The sequence below is a fragment of the Erythrolamprus reginae genome, chromosome 3 (genome assembly GCF_031021105.1).
Source record: "Erythrolamprus reginae isolate rEryReg1 chromosome 3, rEryReg1.hap1, whole genome shotgun sequence".
NCBI classification, from domain to species: Eukaryota; Metazoa; Chordata; class Lepidosauria; order Squamata; family Dipsadidae; genus Erythrolamprus; species Erythrolamprus reginae.
This window is the reverse complement of record NC_091952.1, coordinates 44,680,485-44,708,195: the sequence shown is the minus strand read 5'-3', so window position 1 is coordinate 44,708,195 and position 27,711 is coordinate 44,680,485. Positions and strand designations below refer to the sequence as shown.

Sequence of the window (27,711 nt, the reverse complement as noted above, 5' to 3'; positions counted from 1 at the left end):
CACACAAAGCCCTCTCTGTGGACACATGCGCTGTCAAAGCTACTCTTCTGGTTTCCGGCATGCACATGCGCACTGGCCAGCTAGACTTTGAGTTTCCAGGGCTCTGGCGTGCGTGAAGACCAGGTAGCCAGTGCATGCATGTGCATGGGTCAGCTGGTCTTCATGTTTCTGGGACTCCGGTGCACACACACACATTCTGGTTTGCACTCTTGTTGCTGAAAAAGTTCCCCATCACTGGCCTAGAGGGATGCTCTAACAGGCTGGAGATTCAGCTTTGTCTGTCTGGATTCAGGAAGGAAAGGAATGTAAAGATCTGTTGTTTTTTCCCCAAGTTTATCTATCCTCCATCTAGTGGTGGGCTACGAGCCGGAACACTAAATTGTGCTTGCCGCCGCGGCTCGTAAATTCTTGCGGGAGCAGCGTGATTTTGCTTCTGTTCCTGTGGAGGAAGCAAAATTGTGCACGGAACCGTAGGTGTGCCTGTGTTTTGGTGAGGTTTATTTTGCTTCCGTGCATGCCGAAACACGGGCGCACCTGCGGCTCCATGCGCGATTTTGCTTCCTCCATAGGTTTAGCAGCGAAATCGCACTGGTCCCGCAAGAACTTACGAGACATGGCGGCGAGCACAATTTAGCATTCCGGCTCGTAGCCCACCCCTGCCTCTACCTCTCCTGATATTAGCTTTACTAAGTTAGTCTTATTTGTTCTCTGGGGTGGAGAGAAGCCAAGACAGCAACATCTGTTTAGGAATCTGCTTGCTGTCACTTTAAATTTTTTTAAACCCTTTCCCTCCCTCCCCTTATTCCCCCCCCCCAAAGTGCCTATAAAAATGATATGTGACAAATATTTGGCAAACGTAACTTTTCATCAGTCTCCCACAAAAACACACATTTTGTAAAAGAGGAATGCTTTGTCAGATTTTTTTGTGGATAAATTTCCAAGATTCAGCAAAAAATGGAATAAAAAGGTTCCAGGGTTCAGATTTATAGCACAGTATCAAAAAAGATAAATATTCAAACCTTTATTCCCTGTGCCTCAAAACACTACATTTTTGTTATCACTGGTTGTTCCCTGTAATAGTTAAAATCTATACAGTAATAGCTGTTATACATGTTTGTAGCTGTAACAAAATCCTATTCTGTCTCAATCTATGTTTTGACTTCCTAAAATATTTATTGCCTGCTTTGGTTTCCCCTCAACTCTTTATTAGTTGACAAACCTGATCTCTCTTTTTCATCAACTTTTTTTGCCATTCACTGTTCAGAACATGGAAAAAATATTGAATTCTGCATATCATCCTCTCTGGATACAGCAGGATGTGTATTCATTCCCCTGCGTAGGGCAATTTGATTTAGCAGCCAATTTTCTTTAGCCAGAATGATCTGATTTGGCTATATAATTTAATCTATTTATTACACCAATTGATCAGTGGTGAAATCCAAATTCTGTGGGCGTGGCATGGCTTGGTGGGCACGGCAGCGGAAGGATACTGCAAAATCTCCATTCCCACCCAACTCCGGGGCCAGCCAGAGGTGGTATTTGCCAGTTCTCCAAACTACTCAAAATTTCCGCTAATGGTTTTCCATAACCTGTCAGAACTTGCTGGATTTCGCCCCTGGGCTATGTATCTCATAAACAACAACAGAACAGCAATAGACTATAAGATGCTGAATCTATCTTGCCCAAGGATATTAGTGGATGATGGGCTTATGATGCTATTTCAAGAATGCCTAGGCAGAGGGAGATAGAGGGAGCTTTCAATAGAGACAGAGCTATGAGATAGTGATGTCATCAAGTGAAGTAGGATTTTTGGTCCTGCTCCACATTTTCAGGTTTCATTTTTTAGTTGTCTAGGTGTTACAAAGGGTTTCAACATCAGTGTTTCTTCTTCTTTTGTTTTTGCTAAAATTAGTTGTTATTTTTTTCTGAACTATTACCATCTGGCAGATGGTACAGAATAATAAAAACAAGGACAAATAGGCTGAAAAACAGCTTCTATCCCAGGGCAATAACCATATTGAATTCTATGGTATAGTTCAATCGGGTTTTCAATTTCAATTATACAGAATGTAAAAGATGTATGTTTGTGTTTTTATTTTTATAGTTATAATGTGCACTGAAGACGGCATTTGATTTAGTTTTGCAATGAGAATAAACTAATCTAAACTAATGTAAATGTCATAGTTATGGTTTGGTGCTTTGCCATCAAGTGTATTGCAATGTGATTCTAGGAAGCAGACTCATAAAAGAGACTGGTAACAAAAGCTAAAAGTGGCTACACGTGGCTTATGGACTGCAGCCGGCCCAGCTCTGTCTTCATTATTATACTAAACTTTCATGGCCCACAGCCCACTTTTTCCTATGTGCTAAATGCTATTCAGAGATGCAATGTCCCTTGCTGCTGCGTCCAATGTAGCAGCTTCTTCTGACAGTAGATAGAGATGGGAAGCGAATCCGAACCATGCCTTCACTTGCTGCCTTCCAGCTCACTGCATGGAGCAGGTTATCTAAGGCAGTGTTTCCCAACCTTGGCAACTTGAAGAGATCTGGACTTCAACTCCCAGAATTCCCAAGCCAGCGAATGTTGGGGAATTCTGGGAGTTGAAGTCCAGATCTCTTCAAGATACCAAGGTTGGGAAACACTGATCTAAGGAATATCACCGACAATGTAAGTATTACTCTCAGGGACTCTAAGCTTGTTGTGTTGCTTGCCTATACAGGCAAGCAAAATCTGCTCCAGATTTGGAGAGTCCTGCTCAGAACAAGGCAATCAACTGAGTGACCAGCCCTTTTTTGAGAAAGGGCATGCAGCTCTTCTGCTCGTATAGAAGTCCATTTGGGCTGCCACTTTGGGAAACATGCATACATGGCTAGGACAAAGAACTATAAATAGTGAGGTCAAGGAAAATAATGTGCAGAAAGTACAGAGAGTGACAATTATGTCCTTAACAGCAGCATTCCCAAGGCAGCTGCTGCCTAGGCAACATGGGCTTGTTCTGTGTTCTAGCCTGTCCTCTTCATTTCTATCCTGGGATGTACACCGCTACCCCAAAAGAGCTCCTTAGCATCAGACAATAACAGACAAAACAGCATAAAAGGAAGAAAGGGCAAAATTATTCATCATGCACGCAGGAAGAAATGCAATGTACTGCAATAGGAGTAAGAATGGCTTGGGGGAATTGAGATACTCTTTCCCCCTAGGCCTTTACAATTTTATGCATGGTATATCTGTATGTATGTTTGGTTTTTATAATAATGGGCTTTTAACTGTTTTTAGTATTGGATTATTATTATATGCTGTTTTATTACTGTTGTTAGCTGCCAGGAGTCTGCGGAGAGGGGCGGCATACAAATCAAATCAAATCAAATCAAATCAAATCAAATCAAATCATAAATAAATAAATAAATAAAAGAAGCACAAGCATTTGTAAATACGGTAGGAGACTTTCGACAGCAGTGTGAACAGTTCAAAGCAGCCAACTGCTTTCACACATACACTTTGCTGCCTGGAGTCAAACCAATACAACACAGACCATCAAAAGACAGGCACTTTCTTATGTCTATTTTCCAAATGGATTAATGCTGGCTGGTTGGTGTTATTTCCTAACAATGAAAGCGGATACTAGAAAGCAGGGGCATAGTGGACAGTTCTTCTATGCATATCCCTCGGAATTGATAAAAGTGGGCAGAGAAGTGTCCTTATGCATGGGTGTGTGTGCATATTACTGTATCATTTACAAGTAAATATGAATGCAAATCGTATTTCCATAATATGCGATACTTCTCAGACAATTTGAAGATGAAGCATAAAACGATACACAAAAATGTGTTCAAAGGAATGAACAATGCCCGTGAAACATTGCAGAAAAGAGTCTGCATTCTTTATGTCTGCAATTATGTGTGTGCATAAATATATACACATAAATATGTCTTGAAGCTATCTGACTCCCTTCCCCCACATGTTCCAGTACTGACACTGGCACGGTGCCTCTGGCTGAGGTGCAAGCTATTTCAGGCGTCTCCTGGGAGCCCCATTCTTTGTCAGTGTAGAAACCCAAACCACAAACAAATAGCAGCATACTGGAGCCAAACTTTTCCCACCTGCTGGACACTGACTGTTTCCTGGGCAATGCTTGGTGACTTTACAGCACTTCAGAGGAAGTAACATTACCTCTGAAGAAGTAATGCCTGGGGAAGGCACTTCCTGCAATCTTCTGTCTACACTATTTGGGACAGGAATCGTAATCAAAGAAGAAGCAAAGTAAGGGTCCTGTTTTCCACTCTCATGAAAAATGTGAATACTTTAACACACCATTATCTAATTCGGCTATATCCCAGCACCGAGCCTGACTTCCTATGTAACGATTTAATATAGACTTCAATCAGTAGTGGATTGCTTCATGCTCACGCATTGCGCCTCAGTGCATGTGCAGAAGCATCCCGGGCAGAGCCTCCCAACGTCGCTACTGGTTCGGAGAACTGGGCTGAACTGGGAGCAACCCACTGTTGATTCCAATACTGTCAGGGTTAATCTCTTGAATAAATTAGATCTATGTTCTATATTGGTTTTGTACTTCATTCCTTCTCCAGTCAGCTTCATACTTAGGCTAAATTCTGGCGATGAGGCCTAGGAAGCTTCCCACCCATCCTGCTTCTTGTTCTGGGACTATCCTGATAAGAGGAGGTAACCGAAGGTGGGGACTGGTGATTAGCAGAGAGCTCTTTCATATACAGCATGCAGCTCCGGGCCCAACGCAATAGCCAGCCAGTCCCCAAATTATTCCTGAGGAGGGTGAGGAACACAAAGGGCTGGATGCTTTAAACAGTAGCCAAAAGAGACACTTTTTCAACCTTAATTCTATGGACTCCCCCAGTTTCCAAGAGACATTCTGTCTGTTTTTTTTAATACCAACATCTCAAGCACAATATTGCAGAATCCCCAGACTCACCAGTAACCCCTCACTGCATTTTTCTGCCATGGTTCTGGGCCAAGATGTGGGCACCCACTTGCCTGCTATTCCGTCTCGCTGGCTACACTTCCAGGGTAAGCAGAGACCTCAACTCATATGGCAGGACAATTTAGACCAAGGAGGCAGCAAGCTGTGGAGAAGAAAAGGACAGAACTTAGAGAAACAAATTTAAAAAGGAAAAAGTAACCAGGAAGAATTGCCTCTGAATCTTCAGTGGGAAGCAATTACGCCCAGTTATGCTTCTGGAGACCCAGTTTGCAGTAACCACCAATAAACCCAGTTTGATTAACTTGTAAAGGACATTTCTTTTTACTGTGTATGCAGGGGGTTATATCACAAACATAGATCACACACATGCACACACGCACACACTGACACATATTGTAGTTATACAATCTACATTCAAGATATGCCCAAAGATGGTAAAATGAGTCGTGTTAGCAGAGCTGGGAAAGAACACAGAGTTTGGGTGAACAGGCACTATATTTGCTTCACTATTTCTGGGTTTTTCTGTCCATTGCTTCCATCGGAAGCAAGAACAGTCCCCCTGAATTGCACATGACTGAAAAGAGCATAGCTAATGCTCAGAGCATGAAGTCTTCAGGGCACTGAGCACGCACAGGGGCACAGCTGCCATTCAGGGCACAGATGGAAGGCAATTGCCTTCCACCTCGTTGCACTAGTCACGTGCCAAGCCAAGCCTACTAGAGTCCAGGTGGTCCTGCCAGGAAAGAAAAGGGGGCAGGAATTAGCCCACCTTCTTACTGGTTCAGGCAAAACTTCTTCTAGGAAACCTGAATAGGTATTCAAGTCTATCCATTCAAGGCAGGAAAAGTTACTCTGCGAAACGTAGCAAACCTGAAGAATGTGGAGGATATGATAAGAGCTTGGAATGTGAAAAATTGGCTTTTGTGCTACAGTGGATAGAAAGAGTGACAGACTTTCGTGGCAAAACCTAAGGAGATAAGAATTTGAGTAAAGTGCCCAAACCATTATTTCACTCAGAAATCTGTGACTGGTGATTCAAACTCACATTTTCTCTCTCCTGTATGAAAATAAATCTATGATGAAAGTAACTCAATTCAGGTTATTCAAGTTCACAGCTTCATATTATTTTAGGGTCAAATGTTCTTGAAGATCAAGGCTATGTTTATAACATATAGGGACATTAATGCAGAAATGCCATTGACCAGTACTTTAGATGAGGCTGTTTGAGGTTTTCTCTTCCCTGCTCCAATTCAAGCCACCGTAAGTTTCTCCCACTCCTCTGCCCTGCTCTCCCAGCTGAGTTAACTGGTAGGTCCCACGAGTTTTGTTTTACCCTCAAGAGAGCTAATTTGGTACCACAGGAACATTTTGATTTTGGAGACAAACATTACTTAAATTCCTGTTAAAACAATTATCCAGAGAGGCTGTGAGCTGTCTTTCATTCAATGAACAATTCAAACAGAGAAGCGGTGGGTTGCTCCCAGTTCTGTCTAGTTCTATGAACTGGTAGCAGCAGCAGTGGGAGGCTTCACCCATCCGCCAGAACGCTTCCCCCACTTGCCCGGGACACTTCCCCACCTGCATGGCACGCTTCTGCACATGTGCAGAAGTGACACTTGCACAAGCATGCGCACAAATCGGTAGCAACGGGTATTAGAACCCACTACTGAAACAGAGGCTGGGGAATCCTCTGATATTTTAATTTAGACTCCTGCACTTCACAGAGGGTTGGACTCAGGAGCCTAAATACTTCCTTCCCTCTCTATTGTTTGTTTATATAAGCAAGATTATGAAAAGCCTTCTTATTCTTTGCTTTATTTCTTTATGTTCAGTCCGAATACCGAACAAAACCCATATCAAAACCAGAGTTTGCAGATCAGATACGTAAAATAATAAAATCTGTTTAAAATTTTAAACACAAAAAATTAATTAAAAGCATAAAAGCTATTGGATTCAAGCTCATACATCATTATGCAACCCAAAGGGTGTTATTTAGTTTTTTATGAACTTGCAGCCAAACAAAGGAGCCAAACAAAGAGGCGGCAGTAGATAATATGACAGAATCATTAGTCCAGTAAAAAAGAACTACAGGAAAAATCAAGAGGGAAAGAAAATTATTTTAATTTTAGAAAATGGCTAAATTTGAAGAAGCTACAGGCCCTGGGAATTTCATTGTCTCATAGTAAATATCTTGTCATCTAGGTTTCTTTATGGAGGAAAAAATTAATAAAATTTCTACCCCTTTTTCACATCTTTAGAGAACAGATTTTGATAGACTTTTTGAAGTAAGTCTCCCAATCAATTTCAAATAGTGTTTGGATTAGTTGGAAACATTTGAGCGTGCAAAAGTAGTACATTCCCTCCTTTTCCAGATTATTTTACTTAGTATCTTATATAACGTCACCATGTCACTGTTAACTCTTACTCATCACATAGATTTTTTTCAGGACATCTGTTCCCAGCCTAGTCCAACAATTAGATGGACACACACACTATATCTCCGTACTTAATAGATGCTAATAATACTGTTTAAATATTTGTAATTGCGTATTGCCAGACTTACAAAAATCTTTTCAATGACCTCCTAACTCATTCCAGAACTGCATTGAATTTAGGGATTACTTAACATCTGGGATAATTGATTAGTTAAACTTCTTAAGGCAATTAGGTATGCTTTTAAGATAATAAAGTATAGGGTTCCATTTACTTCAGAATGTGCCAAGCCATTCCTACTCATTCCTCTTAACAGGGTCCCAAATGTTTCCTGGGAATCCTCCTGATTGCATTAGTCATGCCATTAACCATTAGGAGTGGACTGTTCGTATAAAAAAATCATTATTAAAGTATGAGGCTGTCTTTACAAACTGTCTGGAAATTGGTGCAAAATGCAACAGCCAGGCTGCTGGTTCAGGATGCAGAAATCACATGGTATTATATTGAAAAATCTGAAATGACCACCGGTTGCTTATTGGGCCCAGGTTAAGGTGCTTATGCTGACCTTTAAATCCCTAACCAGCTTACTATTTACCGGATTGTCTCTCTCACTCTGAACCGGCCAGGCAGCTTAAATCTGCTGGAGAAGCCTCTGGAAGATTCCCCCAGTGGTGTGCTGATAAATGTAAAATACCGGTATTTGGTTCTGCTGGCTCCAATGCAGCTGTGGTGCTATGAACCCCCAAAAAGTTGATCGGGAGACAAGATGACATGATTGCATGGCTTACAATATTCATGAAAATGTGAAAATGGTGTAAGTAAACTCCAATATACCACTGGATTCTCCCTTCCTCCTGCTTCCAGAAGTTCCATTGTTCTGGTTAGGATACTAGAAAAGGTCTTTGCTTGTATGGCCCCCATGCGCTTCCCAAAATGATACATTTAAATACCAGGATTTAGGAAATTAGTTTCACCAAGCCTGTAATTATTAGCCGAGAGGAACTTTAGCTTCAATGGTACTTATTTTAAATGTTGTTTTGATCTTAAACATAACACAGTATTCTTGTATTTTGTACTTTCTATTTGTAATAGCCATAAGCTACTTTTGAGAAAAAAGGTGTGGCATAAATTAAACAGTGCCAGTTGTTACTTCACTGCTAACCTGCTGAGACCAGGCAGGGAGCACATGGAACAAAAATGGCAAAATTTGTTGGCACGTGCCTGAAGAAAACATGAGCAACTGAAAACTGAGGTGCAGCAACAAATCCCATTAGAATTGGCGGTGACATAAGAGAGCAACATAGTCCATGAATGCAGGTAATAAACTGAGGAACTGTTTCCTTCTACAAGGTTGGCAAGCCTCACTTGTTCCAGCAGAGGAGGCATGCTGTGGACCCTATCAGTCAAAGAATTCTGCTGTGAATTCCATCCTTTGGAACATCATGCACCTGGAAGTGAGATTTGCCTCCATCCTCTTGGGCCTTCTGGAATGACCACAATACCTAGCTGTGCCAATTGGGGGCACCTTCTCCTGGTGGAGAGAAGATCACACCACTCGTATATCTTAAGTTTACTGTTTGTATATGTATGTTTTTATTTTTATTGTAAACCACTCAGAGTCACTTTGGATAAGTGGGTGGCATATACATTTACGGTAATAAATAAATAATAGAACTAGGCAAAATACTGAGCAGCCAGAGAAAGCTATTCTTGCTGCCACTCTCAAGAGAGAGAGAGAGAGGGAATGTAAAAAAGAAGAGATAAATACTTTAAAACAGAAGTGTAAACTTGTGTTTTGCAAAATCCCAAAAGCCTGAAAGGGAGAAAAGTGGCAGATTTTCTCAACAACAACAACAACAGCAACAATTTATTAGATTTGTATGCCGCCCCTCTCTGAAGACTCGGGGCGGCTCACAACATAGCAATAATACAATACATTACAAATCTAATAATAAAATTTAAAAAGTCAATTAAAAAGCATTAATATAACATAATCAATGTCATAAAATCACCAACTACACAATCGTACACATTCAACCCAGTTAATCATACAACAAGCCCATGGGGAAACAGTGCAGTGTTTCATGAAGGCTCCCCTCATGACTCACTAGAGCCACAGAAGCAGAAGTGGTCCAGGAGTTGAATTATAGCAATTGGGCTTTTTTTCTGGTTGGTTTGAAATGTTTTGTTGCTTATCATTGTTTGAAACCTACAAGAAAAAAAAGTCCAGTTGCCATGACTCACAGGCAACTCTACCTGGATGACTGAGAACATTCATCAACAAGAGGAAATGATGCGAAAGCAAAGGACAAAAATCTGATTTGATGTGCTTTAGAAACTGATTACGATGTGATCAAATAGATATCAATTTTTATTAGAGCATATTTATAGATCTTCTCCATAATCATTTGTCCCTAACTGGTTATTCAGGTCTTGCAATAATGCACCTATTTCCCCTCTGAGTCCATCGCTTGCTCTTTTTGAAAAGAAGAAAATCTTATAATAATAAACTTCTAGCGTGTGTAGAGATTAAGGTCTTGGATGAGGATCAATGACCTTTAAATTCATGTCTAAGGTCAACCATTGAAATTCACTGAGTGACTTCTGAATTCTGGACGATTTTCTCTCCCAGGGTTGCTGTGGAGGAAAATTAGAAGTGATATTTACACCACCCTAAACTCCTGAAGTAAAGGGAGTATATAAACCTATTAAACAAAGAACAACAATAACAGCAATTTATTCTTTTGGCAATATTAGTGCTGCTCTCCAATTTAAATGTGCAGTGAGCTTATAACTCCAGGTATATAATACTGAAATGCTGATTACCTTTTTATAGAATGCAGCTGCGAGAGCAGTCATGGGCTTACCTAGGTACGCCCATGTTTCACCATCACTCCGCAGTCTGCATTGGCTGCCGATCAATTTCCGGTCACAATTCAAAGTGTTGGTTATGACCTTTAAAGCCCTTCATGGCATCGGACCAGAATATCTCCGAGACTGCCTCCTGCCGCACGAATCCCAGCGACCGATTAGGTCCCACAGAGTGGGCCTTCTCCGGGTCCCGTCAACTAAACAATGTCGGTTGGCGGGTCCCAGGGGAAGAGCCTTCTCTGTGGCGGCGCCGGCTCTCTGGAACCAACTCCCCCCGGAGATTAGAACTGCCCCTACTCTTCCTGCCTTCCGAAAACTCCTTAAGACTCACCTTTGCCGTCAGGCATGGGGAAACTAAACATCTCCCCTGGGCATGTTAATTTATACATGGTATGCTTGTGTGTGTGTTTGCTATTACATGGGGTTTTTCTTAAATCGTTAAATATTTTAATTAATTGGATTGTTGTGACTGTTTTTACTTGTTGTGAGCCGCCCCGAGTCTTCGGAGAGGGGCGGCATACAAGTCCAACTAATAAATAAATAAATAAATAAATAATAAAAAAGTCATGCTATTATCACAAGGCTGATGAATGAAAATGCTTTTAGCCAGTGTTCCCTCTAATTTTTTGGGGGGATGGGCGGAAAAGTACAGTGTCTGAGCGGCAGTCCCTTTGGGACTGGGCGGCACAGAAATATTAAATAAATAAACAAACAAACAAATAAATAAATAAAAAACCCACCCTGTTTTGCCTCAGAGAATTTCAAAATAAAATACTGTACTGTGTGTCTATAACAGTGAGCTCATAATAGGGCAACTCTATCAATATCAAAATGCCACTTAAATAGTTGAGCTAGTTTCAAACTAGATTTTGATTTTCTTTCTCTCTTCCTTACTCCCATTCTTTTTCTTTCTCTTTTCCTTCCTCTCTTTTTTCTATCTGTTTCTCTCTCTTCCTCTCTTCCTCTCTCTCTCCTTCCCTCTCACTCTTTCCCTCTCGGCTTCTGGGCAGGTTTGGAAAACTCTGAGTTGATGATGATTTTTAAGTGAGCGATTGCTCACTGCTCAGCTTAGAGGGAACTATGCTTTTAGCTATGGTTATACATGTATTCTTTGAACGGGTCCAAAGACGGGCTACAAGAATGGTGGAAGGTCTTAAGCATAAAACGTATCAGTAAAGACTTAATGAACTCAATCTGTATAGTCTGGAGGACAGAAGGAAAAGGGGGGACATGATCGAAACATTTAAATATATTAAAGGGTTAAATAAGGTCCAGGAGGGAAGTGTTTTTAATAAGAAAGTGAACACAAGAACAAGGGGACACAATCTGAAGTTAGTTGGGGGAAAGATCAAAAGCAACATGAGAAAATATTATTTTACTGAAAGAGTAGTAGATCCTTGGAACAAACTTCCAGCAGACATGGTAGATAAATCCACAGTAACTGAATTTAAACATGCCTGGGATAAACATATATCCATCCTAAGATAAAATACAGAAAATAGTATAAGGGCAGACTAGATGGACCATGAGGTCTTTTTCTGCCGTCAGACTTCTATGTTTCTATGTTTCTCTCAGTATTAGAAAGCCAGATCAGTAAACCAATGTTTACCTTACTGTCTTTGAGCTCTGAGAAATGCTGAGAAGAAATGTTCATTTTGCTTCATGGGAGGATATTGTAAACACTCTCTTTTGTAGTTAAATCACAGGCCAAGAAACCAAGGTGGAAATGCAACAAGCACAACAAAGAACCTCTCAGGCTAAAGAAGAAATTGTGCAACCAAAGGGACAGTGAGGGGATAATGAAACAGAGGCTCTTTCTGCTTCAGTGTCCTGATTTTAAGGAAGTATGTGAAAGATATTCCCTACTGTTGTCAAGGTCCAAACAAGAAAAATTACACTCTACACAAAGAGGCAGGAAAAGGTGACACAGGAAGTATTATGTGATATGAGGCCTGATCCCATCTCTAGATGCAATTAAGATGACCCCACTCTGGACAGGGACTGGAAGGATGTTTTCCTTTTCATCCTGAGCAGTCCTTGTCCTGCCAACAAACTCCTACTGCATTGGGATGCAGAAAAGTTTTCTACTCTGCCATGCCAAAAACAAGGAAGTGCAGTAAGAATTCTGTAAAATAGCAGGGACATCTCACAAAAGGGTATGGGGAAGCTTTGCCAGAGATGGCACGGTGTCTCAGGATGAAAGAGAGATAGAAATAGAAATTAGTGGAGTGTGCATTTGATAGAGCACGGTGCATTTTCCACACATAGAACATAAAATAACAGAGTTGGAAGGGACCTTGATAGTCTTCTAGTCCAGCCCCTGCTCAAGCAAGAGACTCTATAGCTGTGATGGAGAACCTATGGCACACGTGTCACAGGTGGCACGCAAAGCCCTCTCCGTTGGCATGTGCACCGTCACCCCAGGTCAGATCTCCGTGATGTTTCTTTTGTGGGCTTCTATTTCCCTGAAAACGATGAAACAGAAGCTCACGAAAGAAAAAAGATCTTACCATCTTGCCCGCTGCTGGCGTTGGGATGCTCCACCTCCACCCAGCTGGTCTTCAGATCTCCACTATGCATATATGTGCATGTGCATATACACACACATCTTTGTGCACCTGCATTTGCGCATGTGTGCACCTTTCAGTTTGGGCATGCATCTAAAAGGTTTGCCATCAGTGCTCTATAAAATTTCAGACAAGGGGCTGTCCAGTCTCCTCTTAAAACCCTCCAGTGATGGGGCACTAATAATATTGGCCTGATATATGGAGCTTTCCTGTCAAGTAAGTCATAGTTACCTACCATATTTTTGGGAGTATAAAATGCACCTTTCCCCCCCTTTAAAAGAGGTTGAAAATTTGGATGGGTCTTATACGCCGAATGTAGCTTTTTTGAAGTTTTCTCTTCAGGCGCTAACAATCTTCCCAGTTTGTAGGCTTTTTCATTACTACTCCCTTCGTAGTATGCTTTTTTCAGCCCTAACGAGGTGCTAACCATGTTTCTGGTTTGCAGGCTTTTTTATTGATACTCCCTCCGAAGAATTCCAGCCCTAAGTCTTTGCAGGCTTTTTTCATTGCCACTCCCTCCGAATAAGGTTTTTTTAAGCCCTAACTAGGAGATAAAATAATAACCCTAACTAGGGGATAAAATAATGTAAGCTTACCAGACTAAGGACCCTAGCCAGATGAATGCCTGGTAGGCAGATTTTTTCCCTATTTTCCTCCCCCAAAACTAAGGTGCATCTTATACTCCGAAAAATATGGTGAATAGATTTTGGTAGCTACATATCACAGATACAGGGAATCAGAAGTCTTTAAAGAAAATCAGTTAATTCATCTTTGAATATTTTTTTTTAATGGAGGCTCTTCAATATACGTAGTTTGGAACTTACAACCACAAAATTTGAGCCCAAACTTTCCATTGATAAGCAAGACAGTTGTTAAGTGAGTTTTGCCCCATATTACAACCTTTCTTGCCACAGCTAAATGAATGATTGTATTTGTCAAGTTAGTAACATGGTGATTAAGTGAATCTGGCTTTCCTATTTGATTTTGTTTGTCAGAAAGTCACAAAAAGTTGTCACATGACCCTAGGACATTGTAACCGTCATCAATAAATTTTGATTATGTGACCACAGGGATGGTGCAACAGTTGTAAATGTGGAAAATAGTCATAAGTGACTTTTTTCAATGCTGTTGTAACTTTGAATGGTCATAACAAATAGTTGTAAATTGAGGATTACCTACACTGATTTCAATATATTTTAGTTATTGCCATAATGTTATATTGATAGGAATCAGTTCTCTAAAGTTGTTACAGATACACTCAAAAGGGCAGTTTAAGAGTTATTCAAGTTGAACTTCATTCCTGGTTATCCCACAAGCACACATCCTTGTTTTCTTATCAAAGGCACAAAATGGTTTGTCTCTGCCCTGTCTGTGGTGTCTTTTTTTTCATTAGACAGGGTCTTATTTTCCGGGAAACATGGTAGGTGCTGCTGCCATCTCCTAGACCTATTGATTCACTTCAAAGACTTCATACTATGCTACCCAATCTTAAATTGACAGCCCTGGACCCTTGGAAGCTTGGGAGCACTGCACCTATATTGGAACTTGTGTTGGAAGCTACTGTCACACAAAATTAGATATACAGTATCATATATTTCGGACTATAGGACACACCAGTGCATTAGCAATAGAGTGTTCAATGCCTAGAATTCACTACCTGACTCTGCTGTTTCTTCCCTAGACCCCAAAATCTTCAAACTTAGATTGTCTACAGTTGACCTCATCCCTTTTCTAAGAGGTCTGTAAGGAGCGTGCATAAGCGCACCATTGTGCCTACCGTTCCTGTCCTACTGTCCTATTGTCTTCTTATATGATTACTTTCTTTGTTATGTTTATATAAACTACTATCCTATACTCGATTGACAAATAAATAAATAAATAAAAATAAAATAAATAAACAAATAAATAAGATGCACCAAGATTTTAAAGAAGTAAGAAAAAAAAGTTTTTATCCTCCCCAGCTCACAGGAGCACTTTTCAGGCCTCCCAAATTCTCTGCGCACCCCATTTTTTGCAAAAACGGACCCGTTTTCCACAAGTTTGGGAGGCTTGCAGAGTGTTCCTGAGGGCTGGGGGAAGGCAAAAAATGGTCTGGTTTTTCCCCCAAAACAGGGGTGGTTTTGTTTTCTGAGCCCCCAGGAGTATACTTCAGGCCTCCCAAACCCTCTGTGCATCCCATTTTCGTGAAAAATGGGCCATTTTTTTTGCAAAAATGAGATGTGAAGTGGACTTCAGGAGGCCAAAAATGGCTGTATTCAGTCAGTGTATAAGATGCCCCAACATTTCCACCCTCTTTTTTGGGGGGGAGGTGGGGAATAGGTGCATCTTATATTCTGAAAAATACGGTATATTAAATGAACCTTTAGTATCACCTTCTGAAGGGTGAATAGACCGTTTCTGCAAGAAGACTGCCCTAAAATCTGGTAGCTTATGTTCATATATTTTCAGGGTACAAATGTACAATCCCAACATTAAAAAGTTCCCATCTCCAATTTGAATTATCATTTCATGCCCTTCAGAAAAAGATCATAACCTGCAAAGCTTATGCTGCAATGGAAAGGCTTTTTTTTCTTTTTAGCAACATAGATCTTTCTTTTATCATGAAATGAAATGTAAAATTACCCAATAATTTTGAAATTTATGTTTATTTTTAAAACGAATCTATCTCAGTTTCTGAATCTAGATTGGAAGTAACATTTGTGCTTCTCAAGAATGCTCATGGCAAAAATTTTAATATTTAAACGTCTGTATTTCACATTCCCTCAGCGCACATTTTATTATGTGAATAACTTCCTGGATCTGTAACAGGCTGAACAGTTTGGTACATTATGCTTTAAATAAAACGGCAATTTATCTGAATTGAAATAAAACTCTGTAGTAATTATATTGTTATACTGAAAACACACTTTTGAATGGCTACATTTTATTCTTATATTGCTACGCCTTCAGTTTCTAGTGTGTGTTTTGGTAGATTATCTTTATCACGATAGTGTGCAGTGAGTTACTATTTATTGGGAAATGAATGTCGGTTGATTTTTTTTCTTCCTTTGGCAACTGATCAACTAGAAAATAGGAAGGGCAGTTTATGCATTTGGTTAAAGAGAGATAGAAAAGGAAACCAAATAGTAAAAAACTTGTATCGTACTCAGTTTCTAACATGTATTGACAAACTGTCTTCTGAATATTTTTAAGGTTGCTCTTAAACTATGCAGTTTGTTTTCTGGAGATTTATGCTTGGGCCTCATCCTCCCCGCTTATGGAAAAGAGGTAATCCCTTTTAGCAAGATCTTCTCAAACTAAGCAGGTGATCCATAAACACTCTTCATTATCACTTGCTTAGCCTGAGTAGATCTTGCTTAAATGGAATTATGGTACCTCTCTTCTATAAATGGGAAGGAATGCCGGTGTGTATATATAATTATATATATGTAACATATTTTTGCTGATAATGAAAAGGAAGGGAGACTATTAGAGATCTATTTTGGGCTTATTTGTCTTCAGCAGGTAGCCATACCCTTACCAGGATTTGAACCTGGGGCTCTGCCTTGTAAGGCAGAGGCCTTAGCCTCTAGACTACAGGCTCATTTCCTGTATCAGCTTGTATACGTGTGCGTGTGTGTGTGTGTGTGTGATCTATTTTTGCTGATAATGAAAAGGAAGGGAGACTAGTATAGATCTATTTCAAGCTATTTTGCTCTCATCAGCTAGCCATATCCTTACCAGGATTTGAACCTGTAGCTTTAACCTAATTTAATATGTGTGTGTGTACACACGCACCCATTATTTATTTATTTATCTATCTATTTATTTATGTTGAATATAGCTTGAAATAGATCTATACTAGGCCTCCCTTCCTTTTCATTATCAGCAAAAATATGTTATAACACACACACACACCACAGAGTCTTATTGGGGGGGGGGGAGGAATCACTGACAACTGTCAGCTCTTATTCTGTCAAGTGAACCCTTCAGCTACCGTGTGTGGTCCAGTGGGGAGGCTTTCCACCGGTCAAACGGTGGGAGCAATATCCCCCCCAAAGGGGATAAATATTGATCCCGAACCACCTGACAGGAGGAGGAGGATGCCCAAGCTTTTTAAAAGCACGAAGGGTGGAAAGCGCGGGTTGCATCAGCCGCCACGTGGGAGAGGGTTCCACGTCCTCCCACACAAAATGGTGAGGCGGAAAATTACAGCCACGGACAACCCCCCCCCCACCCCACTCCGCGCCTCTAGCTCCGGCCGCGGGACGAGATGCAGCCGAGGGCCCCATCCTCTCATATCGTACAATAGAGACCCACCCCATCCCGGGGGGGGGGCGGCGAGTGACCACGCCCCTAAACAACTACCCCACCCCACCCTCTGCTGCTTCCCGTTGAAAGGTTGTGAGGGAAAAAAAGCCTAGGCTCCGGTCCCGCAGCCCCCCAAGACTGAAAGGCAATTCCGGTCGCCCGGCACCCGTAGGACAATGACAGCAGCAAACAGCGCTGGAGGAGGCGAAGGAGGCGCTGGCAGCGCTTTCAAAGATTCGCCTCAGGATTTTTTAATATAACGGCACGTTTTTTTTCCTTCTCCCGTTAGGCGCAAAGATACCGCCCGCCACTCACACCCGAAGTGTAACACTCCACGCCGCCAGACAGCCTCTGGGGGTAGGGGGGATCCACGATATACGCGTTCGAGTCTCCGCAGCCGCCGCTTACCATGCTGGCCATGCTGCTCCGGTGCCTCACGCGTGCTCTCTCCCTCTCTCTCCAGGCGCGTTGTCAAGGTGGCTCCCCCCTCACTCACACACACACCACACACGCCGCGGCTCAGCGGGGAAGTTGCATCAGCTCTCGCTTTGCCGGCGTCTCCCTCGGCTGCCCCCTTTTTTACTTAAAGCGACCCGCGCGTCTCCAAACCCACCTTCGGGTCCCCAACTCTCCGCTCTGGTGGAGGTGAGGTGGGGTGTGAGGGCGGGTCGAGAGCGCCGCCGACTTTAGTGAAAAGTTTTGGTGAGGGAAGGGAGGCGAAGGGTGAGGGGAGTTGGCGGCGGCAGCAGCCGAGAGGTCCCGCCTTCCCCGCGTCGCCGCCGCCTCGGGCCCAGCCATCCCCGCCCCTCTCGCTGATTGGAACGCTCCTCGCTTTCTCAGTCTAGCCACGCCGCGGAGCTCCGGGGAGGGGCTGCGACGGCGGGAGTCTGAGGGGCCGAGCGAGATTTCGGGGAAAAGGCTAAACGTTTCTCTTCCTTCCCTCGCTTGGACGCTGCTGCGGTCCATGCGGCGAGGAAATCCCTATATAGCATTGAGACTTCTATGCCGCTTCATGGTCTGTCTGTCTGTCTGTCTGTCTGTCTGTCTGTCTATCTATCATCTATCTATCCGTCTGTCTACCTACCTACCTATGTATTCTATTATATTTTTAAATGCCGCCCTTAGACTCAGGGCGGCTTACAACACGTTAGCAATAGCACTTTTTCATACAGCCAGCATATTGCCCCCACAATTCTCAACGTGTGCAATAAATAAACCGTCCCTGTCCTAAGTTTCTCTCTTATTAGTACTAACACCATGTATATAAACTCATTTTTTTTGTACTGAGGTTCGATCTGCCAAACTGCTGCAGCCGGTGATCACGGGTGGGAAGGCGCGTGGCTTGGGAGGGGGGCGCGCCTGGCTTCGTCTGCGCGCGCGCGCGTAAAAAAACCCCAGGAACCCATCGGATCGCGACGGAAACCTGCCGATCTTTTTTTGAAACGTCTAGGTAGGAATTGGACTGCCTGGAGACGTGAGAGAGGCCGCAACTGACAGCTCGTCGCGCAAAACGTCAGAAGGCGGGTTGGGGGGGGCAGATTGAGGGAGTGGGGGGAAAAGCAAAGCATTGCACGGCTTATCTCACCTTCCCAACAGTACCATGGACAGTCACACCGGGAGGAAAAACCCAGACCTGAGAGCACCTGCCTACGATGCAAACGCCCTAGAGGCGTAGGTTTTAAGCTCTCCACTCTTGCTCGACTTACCCGATCTTGCCACGGATCCAATGGGCCGCTTTCAAACTCCGTAAAAGGTTAGCGAGCGGATCCGTTGTTTTCTTTGGCCTCTTCCTCCCTACCCTGAAGATCAGCCTGTGGATCGCTTAGGCAACTGCCCTCAGCGGCTGGGGTTTATAAATAAGCGCGCCCAGCGTGGCTCGATCTTGACTCGGCTTTCTGGGGCCGGGAGGTGGGGGGAACCTCCTGCGAGTTCAAGCGCAAAGCGTCTGACTGGCTCGGCGTGTGTCATATAAAGCAGGGGTGGGGGGCGGCAGTTCAAAGCGTTGTTCTCCACCCCTCACAAAGGTTGCCTTCTCCCCTCCGCTCCACGCCGCCGCCCACAGGCGCGAACGCTTACTCCGCCTTTATTACAATCTCGGCCATCCGGGTGAATATCTCGGGACTACAACCCCCATAAGCCTCAACCGCGGAAACGAACGGAAGAATCCTAAGAATCTTGTATGCTAAGATTTTTGTTAATATTGATCGTTTCTTCATTGCTTATTTGACCTTTGTGACAACCATTAAGTGTTGTACCTCATGATTCTTGACAAATGTATCTTTTATGTACACTGAGAGCATGTGCACCAAGACAAATTCCTTGTGTGTCCAATCACATTTGGCCAATAAAGAATTCTATTCTATTCTATTCTATTCTTTCTACTCCACTCCATTTCATTCTATTCTATTCTATTCTTTCTATTCTACTCCACTCCATTCTATTCTATTCTATTCTATTCTATTCTTTCTACTTCACTCCACTCCATTCCATTCTATTCTATTCTTTCTATTCCACTCCACTCCATTCCATTCCATTCTATTCTATTCTTTCTATTCTACTCCACTCCACTCCATTCCATTCCATTCTATTCAGAAAGCATGGAGCCGGTGCCGGATTGTGGAAAGGCTGCTTTAAAATACAAACATCCCCCTCGCATTCTGCTACTCAGGCCTGTGGCAGATGTTGTGCAAAGCAGAACCAAAGAGAAGTGTGTGTGTTTGTGTGTGTGTATGTCTGTGTAGGGGGAAGAAATCTTGGCCTTCCACGTGGCACCACTTTCCCAAACTCTGCCTGGAAACCCCCTGGATTTTGTTGCCCTGCCGCCCCCTGCTGGCATCCTTTCAGGCATGGGGGGCTGCGGAGGGGGGTGGGGTGGAAATAAGACTTGACAGCAGAAGCCATAAATTTTGGAAATAGCAACGATTCAGCCATTCCCAACACTTACTTGGGTTTCTGTCAGTGCCCACATTCCAGCAGTTACTCCCTTTGGATCTTGGACAGGATGTAACAAGTAGCCTAGTTTGTCTAGAAGGCTATTAGTAACATTTGCTCCAAGGCGGGCGGATCGTTTATGCTGTGTGTGAGAGGGAAGGTAATACTGTATTTGAGAGGCAGGCAAACCAGCAGGCAGACATGTCTTCTTCTGGTAAATGCAAACAAGCCCCAATGTTGGACTGAATTCTTCCAGGCATCTTAAATGGCAATGAAGAATGCAACCGATTCCAATGTACACAATGACCATTTCACTTGTGCGGTTTTTATGTAATAAGAGTGTGCATTAGCTTCGCAGGCTTTGCTGCAGGGAGGTGGCTGATGCAATCGCTCTGGAAAATACGCTGTAAAAAACCAAGCTGGCTGAAGGCACTCCCCCCCCCTATTTGTTGACAGTGACTCTAGTTTCTTTGCAACACAACATTTGACTCAGCTAAGAGCACGTGGTCCCCCCTCCCTTTTCTCACCTTGAAACACATAATTCAACAAGACATCTTTTGGAAGAGAAGGAAAAACACTTCATGTTACTACCCTAAGATAGTACAGTGGCACCTCTACTTACAAACTTAATTCGTTCCGTGACCAGGTTCTTAAGTAGAAAAGTTTGTAAGAAGAAGCAATTTTTCCCATAGGAATCCATGCAAAAGCAAATAATGTGTGCAATTTGGGAAACCACAGGGAGGGTGGAGGCCCTGTTTCCTCCAAGAGATTACTAGAGAGGCCCCACGGAGGCTTCTCCCTGCCTTTTCTGGCCCTGTTTCCTCCCAGGAGATTCCTCAAGAGGCCCCATGGAGGCTTCTCCCTGCCTTTTCTGGCCCTGTTTCCTCCCAGGAGATTCCTAGAGAGGCCCCACGGAGGCTTCTCCCTGCCTTTTCCAGTTATAGTTTTGGAGGCTCAGATTTGTAAGTGGAAAATGATTCTTGAGAAGAGGCAAAAAAAATCTTGAACACCCAGTTCTTATCTAGAAAAGTTCGTAAGTAGAGGCGTTCTTAGGTAGAGATTCCACTCTATTTGGCTTTTTTGCGGCTGTATCACGTTGCTGATTCATGTATAACTTGTGGTTGACATGGGGAACCAAGATCCTTTTCACATATACTACTGCCAAGTCAGATTCCCATATTATATTACTCTCTTACATGCTTCTTATCCCAATGCAGAAGTTAAATTCCATCTTATGTACTGTAGAAACATTCAGGAAAGGGCCACTGATCCCCTCTCCCCCAAGCATTGCTGACTGAAATGACTGCCCTACTCTATATAGGCAAGTGCAACCTTATGGATTTTAATTTGAAAACAGTGTTTTTGTCGTCCAAAATAGCAGCACTGCTACCACTGCTTAACATGCACACAGTGCCCTTCTTCAAAGAAATGAGAGTAACTCCCGTGAATTGATGATTTGAGAGCAAATAGCTACCATTCACTTTTTTCCCCTTTTTTTCTTTCTACTTGCTGAAACTTGTAACAACAGCTTGCTTACAAATCTTGTGGGTTTTTTCCCTTCAAAATGTCAATGACTGAAAGTGAAAGAATTCAAGAGAAGAGTGTGTGGTCCATGCATGTATGTGGGAGAATCAATTGTTTTGAATATAAATCTCCCTGCAGTAGGAAATAACCTGGATAAATGTAAGCAAATAAAAACCTATTTACAGTTATCAGATTCCTGCATATTCCAGTTTAGGCCAATGAGCTATTAATAAATTAATAAATTTTCCTGCATTTCCAGCCATGCTTATTACTTTAGATTTATATATTTTAGTTCTGCTCTATTGCTTCTTCAGTCCTACTGATAACACTATCCGCTCCCAGGTAAATAAATAAATAAAATAAATAAATAAATACTCACCTTACCAATTGTCTTGGAAGGATCTAGCTCTAAAACCAAGACTTATAAAAATGTGACCAATGATGGAGCTTCTGCTGCTCCAAGAGGAATTAATGGGGTAAATAATGACTCTATATGAATGTCAAAGGATCCGATCTTTATCTCACAGAACTATTTAACTAGCTGCTTTGAACACAATAGTGGCATCAATGTTTAGATGAAATGGGTGAATAAAATAAATGAGGACCAAGATTGTTGGGGGCAATATGCTGGCTCTGTAAACTGCTTAGAGAGGGCTATACAGCACTGTAAAGTGGTATATACCAGTAAATCTAAGTGCTATTGCTATTGCTAAATATTACAGTTCTTCAGTGATCATAATCTGGATTTAAAAAAAATATTGACATTAAAATTTGCCAGGAGTTCTACACACTGATTGCATGACAGAGGAAAAAAGAGAGGGACAGTGGAATTTCACAATTTTCTTTGGAATTAAACCAAGAAGTGCCAGTTTTTTTCCTCCAGGCAAAGTATGGATAGGTGGAAAAATTTGTGATGCTACACAGAACCCACCTTTCAGAGCTTTATGTTTAATTACACAAGACTCTGTCAACAAAGAGGGGGTGGACACAGCTAACAGCTAATCGAGGGGGATTTTTTTATCACCAGATATGGACTTCTAATTGAAAAGAAGATGAAGGTCTTGTTAATGTATACCAGAGTTCTTCAAACTTGGCAACTATAAGACTTGTGGACTTCATCTCCCAGAATTCTCCAGCCAGCATAGTATAGCTGGCTGGAGAATACTGCGAGTTGAAGTCCACAAGACTTAAAGTTGCCAAGTTTGATGACCCCAATGGTAAGCCCACCCCTCCACCTCATTCCACTATCTTTAAAAAAAAGAAGATAGATGCACATAATCTCAGATTAGTCAATCTGACATCATCCTAAAAAAAACAACCTTTCAGCAATGCTTATTTTAGATTTATACATTTTAGTTACGGCATGCACTTTTGCTTATTCAGTCCTACTGATAATACTGGAAGGAGGATTGTTCCTTTCCTATAAAGGAATAAAGTCACAGGAGGAAGAGCCGCAAACTAGACAAAGTGCTGAATGGAAAGATGTACTTCCACAGAAGAAGGGTGTGGCAAATTCTCAAAATTTCCATTGCAGTTTATTGCAAAATCAAACTGATGGTATTTCAGATGCTACAGTTTATTGCAAAATCAAACTGATGGTATTTCAGATGCTAGATGGCTCTTTTGGTTTTGCTTAAATGAGTAGCCCTTAATGTGCCTTTCATTCCCAATGTTCTGTAAGAAGCGACAAAGTAACAACAACAGTTCAGGAGATGGAAAGAGATTTGAACGACTGAGAGAAAAAGGATTTTCTAGGACCAACAATATTCATTCTTTACACAAACAACCTTTGTGATCATATTATAAGCAACTGTGTTCTCGTTGCTGTTAAACTATTCAATACCACCAACAATACTTCTACCCTTCAAAAAGACCTTGACCATGTATCGCAATGGTCTGATAACTGGCAACTTCAAATCTCAACCAACAAATGCTCTGTCTTACACATTGGCAGAAAGAATCAGAACAAAAACACAAGCTTGGAGGACACGACCTTGTAGACAACCCTCACTCTGTCAAGGACCTTGGAGTACCTAAGTGCCAGAGCCCATTGTAACAACATTGCCAAAAAGGCACTAAAAGTTGTTAATCTAATCTTGCGTCGCTTCTTCTCTGGCAATATTACGCTGCTAACCAGAGCAAACAAAAAATTTGCTAGACCAATTCATGGATACAGCTCGCCTGTCTGGTACCCACACTGTATATCATCAGACATTAATACAATTGAGAGAGCCCAGAAATATTTCACAAGAAGAAACCTCCACTGCCCTCCACTACTAACCCTCTGCTCACAACAAAATACCTTATTTCAGCAGACTTGTAATTTTGGGCTTAGACAATTTAGAGCTACCTCGCCTTTGATGTAAATGTATTGTATAAAATTAACTGCCACAATGTCCTACCAGTCAATGAATACTTCAGCTTCAACCACAATCATACATGAGCACACAATAGCTTCAAACTCAATGTAAACCACTCGAAATTCGACTGCAGAAAATACAACTGGAGCAACAGAGTGATCAATGCCTGGAATGCACTACCTGACTCTGGTTTCTTCCCCAAACCTCAAAAACGTATCCTTACACTGTCTACAGTTGACCTCACCCCATTCCTAAGAAGTCTGATGGGAGTATGCATAAGTGCACCATTGCGCCTACGGTCCCTGTCTTATTGTCCGATTGTCCAAATTTACCTGTACCTATTCGCCTCTGTTTATGTTTATACCAATACAGTGGTACCTCATCATACAAACTTAATTGGTTCCAGGAGGAGGTTCGTAAGGTGAAAAGTTCGTAAGATGAAGCAATGTTTCCCATAGGAATCAATGTAAAAGCAAATAATGGGTGCAAATCCTTCAGGAAAATCCCAAACTTTAGAAGGGAGGAGCAGCTAAAGGGGGCGGGTGGAAGAAGCAAGACTAGGCTAAAGGGTGAGTGGGAAGGAAGAAAGGCAAGGGGGGGGGCGCCCCTCCCTTTTCTTTCTTCAAAAGACACTGTTTCAGTGCCTTTGCAAGCACGTTGTTCTCTGCAAATTTTTTCCTCCCCCAAGCTGCCCCTCCCTCCTCCCTTTTCTTTCTTAAAAAGACACCCTTTCAGTTCCTTTGCAAGCACATCGTTCTCTGCAAAATCTTTCCTCCAAGCTGCCCCTCCCTTTTCTTTCTTCAAAAAAGGGGAAAAAAAGAAACCCCTTCATCCCAGCAGCAGCTGCTTGGGTTCGTAAGGTGAAAATAGTTTGGAAGAAGAGGCAAAAAAATCTTAAACACCGGGTTCGTATCTTGAAAAGTTTGTTAGAAGAGGCGTTCGTAAGATGAGGTACCACTGTACTTGCTATCTTGTACATGTTTTGATAAAATAAATAAAATAAGTAGATTCGGAGCAGTTCCAGAAAACTCTGCAAAGAAACCAGAGAAAAAGGTGGTTCAATCTTTTAAAATGTTTTTGGAATTGGGATGAAAATGGTTTACTGCAATGCGCTCTACCCTTGAAGACTACCCAGAAATTTCAACAGATCCAGAATGCAGCAGTCGGGGCCCATAACTTTGACCATAGAACACTTTTGCTGTGTGATCTGCACTAGGTACAATTCAAGGTGCTGATCATCACTTTAACACAATGATGGCGAATCTATGGCACAGGTGCCACAGGTGGCATGCAGAGCCATATCTGCCAGCACGCGAGCCGTTGCCCCAGCTCAGCTCCAGCACGCATGTATGCACAGACCAGCTGACTTTTGGCTCACACAGAGGCTCTGGGAGGGCATATTTTGGCTTCTGGTGGGCCTCCGGGGGGATGAGGCTGGGTGTTTTTGCCCGCCCCAGGTTCCAGGAAAGCCTCTGAGTCTGGGGAGGGTATAAAACAGGCCCACTAGAAGTTGGGAAATGGGCTGTTTCTGGCCTCCAGAGGGCCTCCGGGAGTCGCAAGGGAGGCAATTTTTACCCTCCCAGGCATTGAATTATAGGTGTGGGCACTCACGCAGGCACGATAGTGTGTGCTCACACGCTTTCGGTACCGGGGGTGGGGGAAGGTTCACCATCACTGCTTTAACAGCTTCTATGGCACATGGTGAGGTTATCTATGATTTATTTTATTTATTTTATTTTTTTATTTTGTCCAATACATTATACACATTGTAGAGAAAGATATGTAATAATATAAGTAAAGAAAAGAATAGAATAGAAGAAAATATATAAAAGTATAGGTGAACATATTTGAAAGGAAGAAAAATAAATGAGATAAGGAGAGACAATTGGACAGGGGATGGAAGGCACACTGGTGCACTTATGCACGCCCCTTACTGACCTCTAAGGAACCTGGAGAGGTCAATCGTGGATAGTCTAAGGGAAAAATGTTTGGGGTTAGGAGGTGACTACTGAGTCAAGTAATGAGTTCCACGCTTCGACAACTCGGTTGCTGAAGTCATATTTTTTACAGTCAAGTTTGGAGCGGTTAATATTAAGTTTGAATCTGTTGCGTGCTCTTGTGTTGTTGCCATTGAAGCTAAAACAGTCATTGACAGGTAGAACGTTGCAGCATATGATCTTGTGAGCAATACTTACATCCTGTTTTAGGCGACGTAGTTCTACGTTTTCTAGACCTAGGATTGATAGTCTGCTTTCGTAGGGTATTCTGTTTCGAGTGGATGAGTGAAGGGCTCTTCTGGTGAAGTATCTTTGGACATTTTCAAGGGTGTTGATGTCCGAGATGTGGTATGGGTTCCAGACAGATGAACTGTATTCAAGGATGGGTCTGGCAAAAGTTTTGTAGGCTCTGGTGAGTAGCGTGAGATTGCCAGAGCAGAAGCTGATATTGCCTTTCCCTAAGGATTTCTATCGGTCCTACAAGGTCCTACAAGGTCAGATTGGGTGGACATACTCTTAAGTCTCTTCTTCTAAATGTTGCCATTTGATGGGAGATAGGAAGTGTGCCTTTTTTGTAGCAGCTCAAACTTATGGAACACTCTGCCCCTTGACGTTTGGCAGGCCTCCAGCCTGTTGGCCTTCAGTAAAGCTTTGAAGAGCTGGCTTTCCCCCCCAAGCACTGGATAATATTGGATAATTGCACATTGGGTGTTTGGCTTAGGACCAGGTCTCTGCTGTTCTTAATGTCGTGTGGTTTTAATCTGTTTAATTTTATAGTTTTAATATGATTTTATATGTTGTTTTCACTTTTGGCGGGAGCTGTTCATTTGATTAGAAGATGGGCGGCTATAGTAAATGTTTTAAGTAAACAATAAAATAAATTAAAAGCCTTTTTTATTGGTCCTGCAGAAAAGTGTGGCTCAGCCTCCATCCAATCCAGTGTGTTCAGCTGAATAACTTGATTAAGTGTACGAGATACATTACACATATTGACAATTTGTTTTTACCAATTGACAAGTGCAGCTATACAGGTGAGGTTACTTTTCTGTGTTAGTTCTAATTAAAACTTATATGTTGATTTTTTTTTTGCACCTCACTGCACAAATTAAATTGTATGAAGTAATGTAGGAAGGAATGTTTCTCTTGAATACTGTATAAAACCTGAAAATCTCCACGTTTTTTCAGTACCTAATACTGAGTAATTGGGTGCATTCTGTCCAAACCTGTATACGTACACTAAAAATTAGATGTATTACTTTTCCCCCCCCAGACCAAAACCTAAGCATAATTGACTATACCTGGAATATCTCGGACATGGATGTCAAACTCATGTTATCCTGGTGGTGACATGTGATGTATCAGGGCATGGGCGTGGCCAGTGTGAGACACATCCTGGCCATAGGCCACACATTTGACTGCCTTGATCTAGGACAGTGTTTCCCAACCTTGGCAACTTGAAAATATCTGGACTTGGCAACCTTGGCAACTTGAAAATATCTGGACTTCAATTCCCAGAATTCCCCAGCCAGCGAATGCTGGCTGGGGAATTCTGGGAGTTGAAGTCCAGATATCTTCAAGTTGCTAAGGTTGGGAAACACTGATCTAGGAGATGGCTAGGGCAACTTGCATACGTAAACAAGACTGATAAAATGTTACTTCTCTGTTGCTTTATTGGTACGTTTGGCAAAGGGACTAGAAAGTTGCTTTTATTAGCATTTCCAGCTAAAATAGAAATGATGTCATGCTGACTCAAGGTATTTTGCTTCTGAAATGAAGAAGA

The 27,711-nt window shown here is 42.2% G+C and overlaps 1 protein-coding gene across 2 annotated transcripts in view; it reads right to left on the bottom strand.

Annotated features, from left to right (window-relative positions):
* SLC6A9 (solute carrier family 6 member 9) overlaps nt 1-17,911 on the bottom strand; it is a 73,121-nt gene extending 55,210 nt beyond the window's left edge. The window contains exons 1-2 of one of the 2 annotated variants that reach the window (XM_070745026.1): nt 17,528-17,911; nt 4,950-5,100 (exon numbers count right to left, since the gene is read on the bottom strand). In XM_070745026.1, the coding sequence (XP_070601127.1) occupies nt 4,950-4,979 (30 nt within the window). In that variant the 5' untranslated portion in view covers nt 4,980-5,100; nt 17,528-17,911. The remainder of the gene's footprint in view (nt 1-4,949; nt 5,101-17,527) is intronic. The other variant, XM_070745027.1, reaches the window with a different exon arrangement.
* Nucleotides 17,912-27,711: the final 9,800 nt, after the last annotated feature.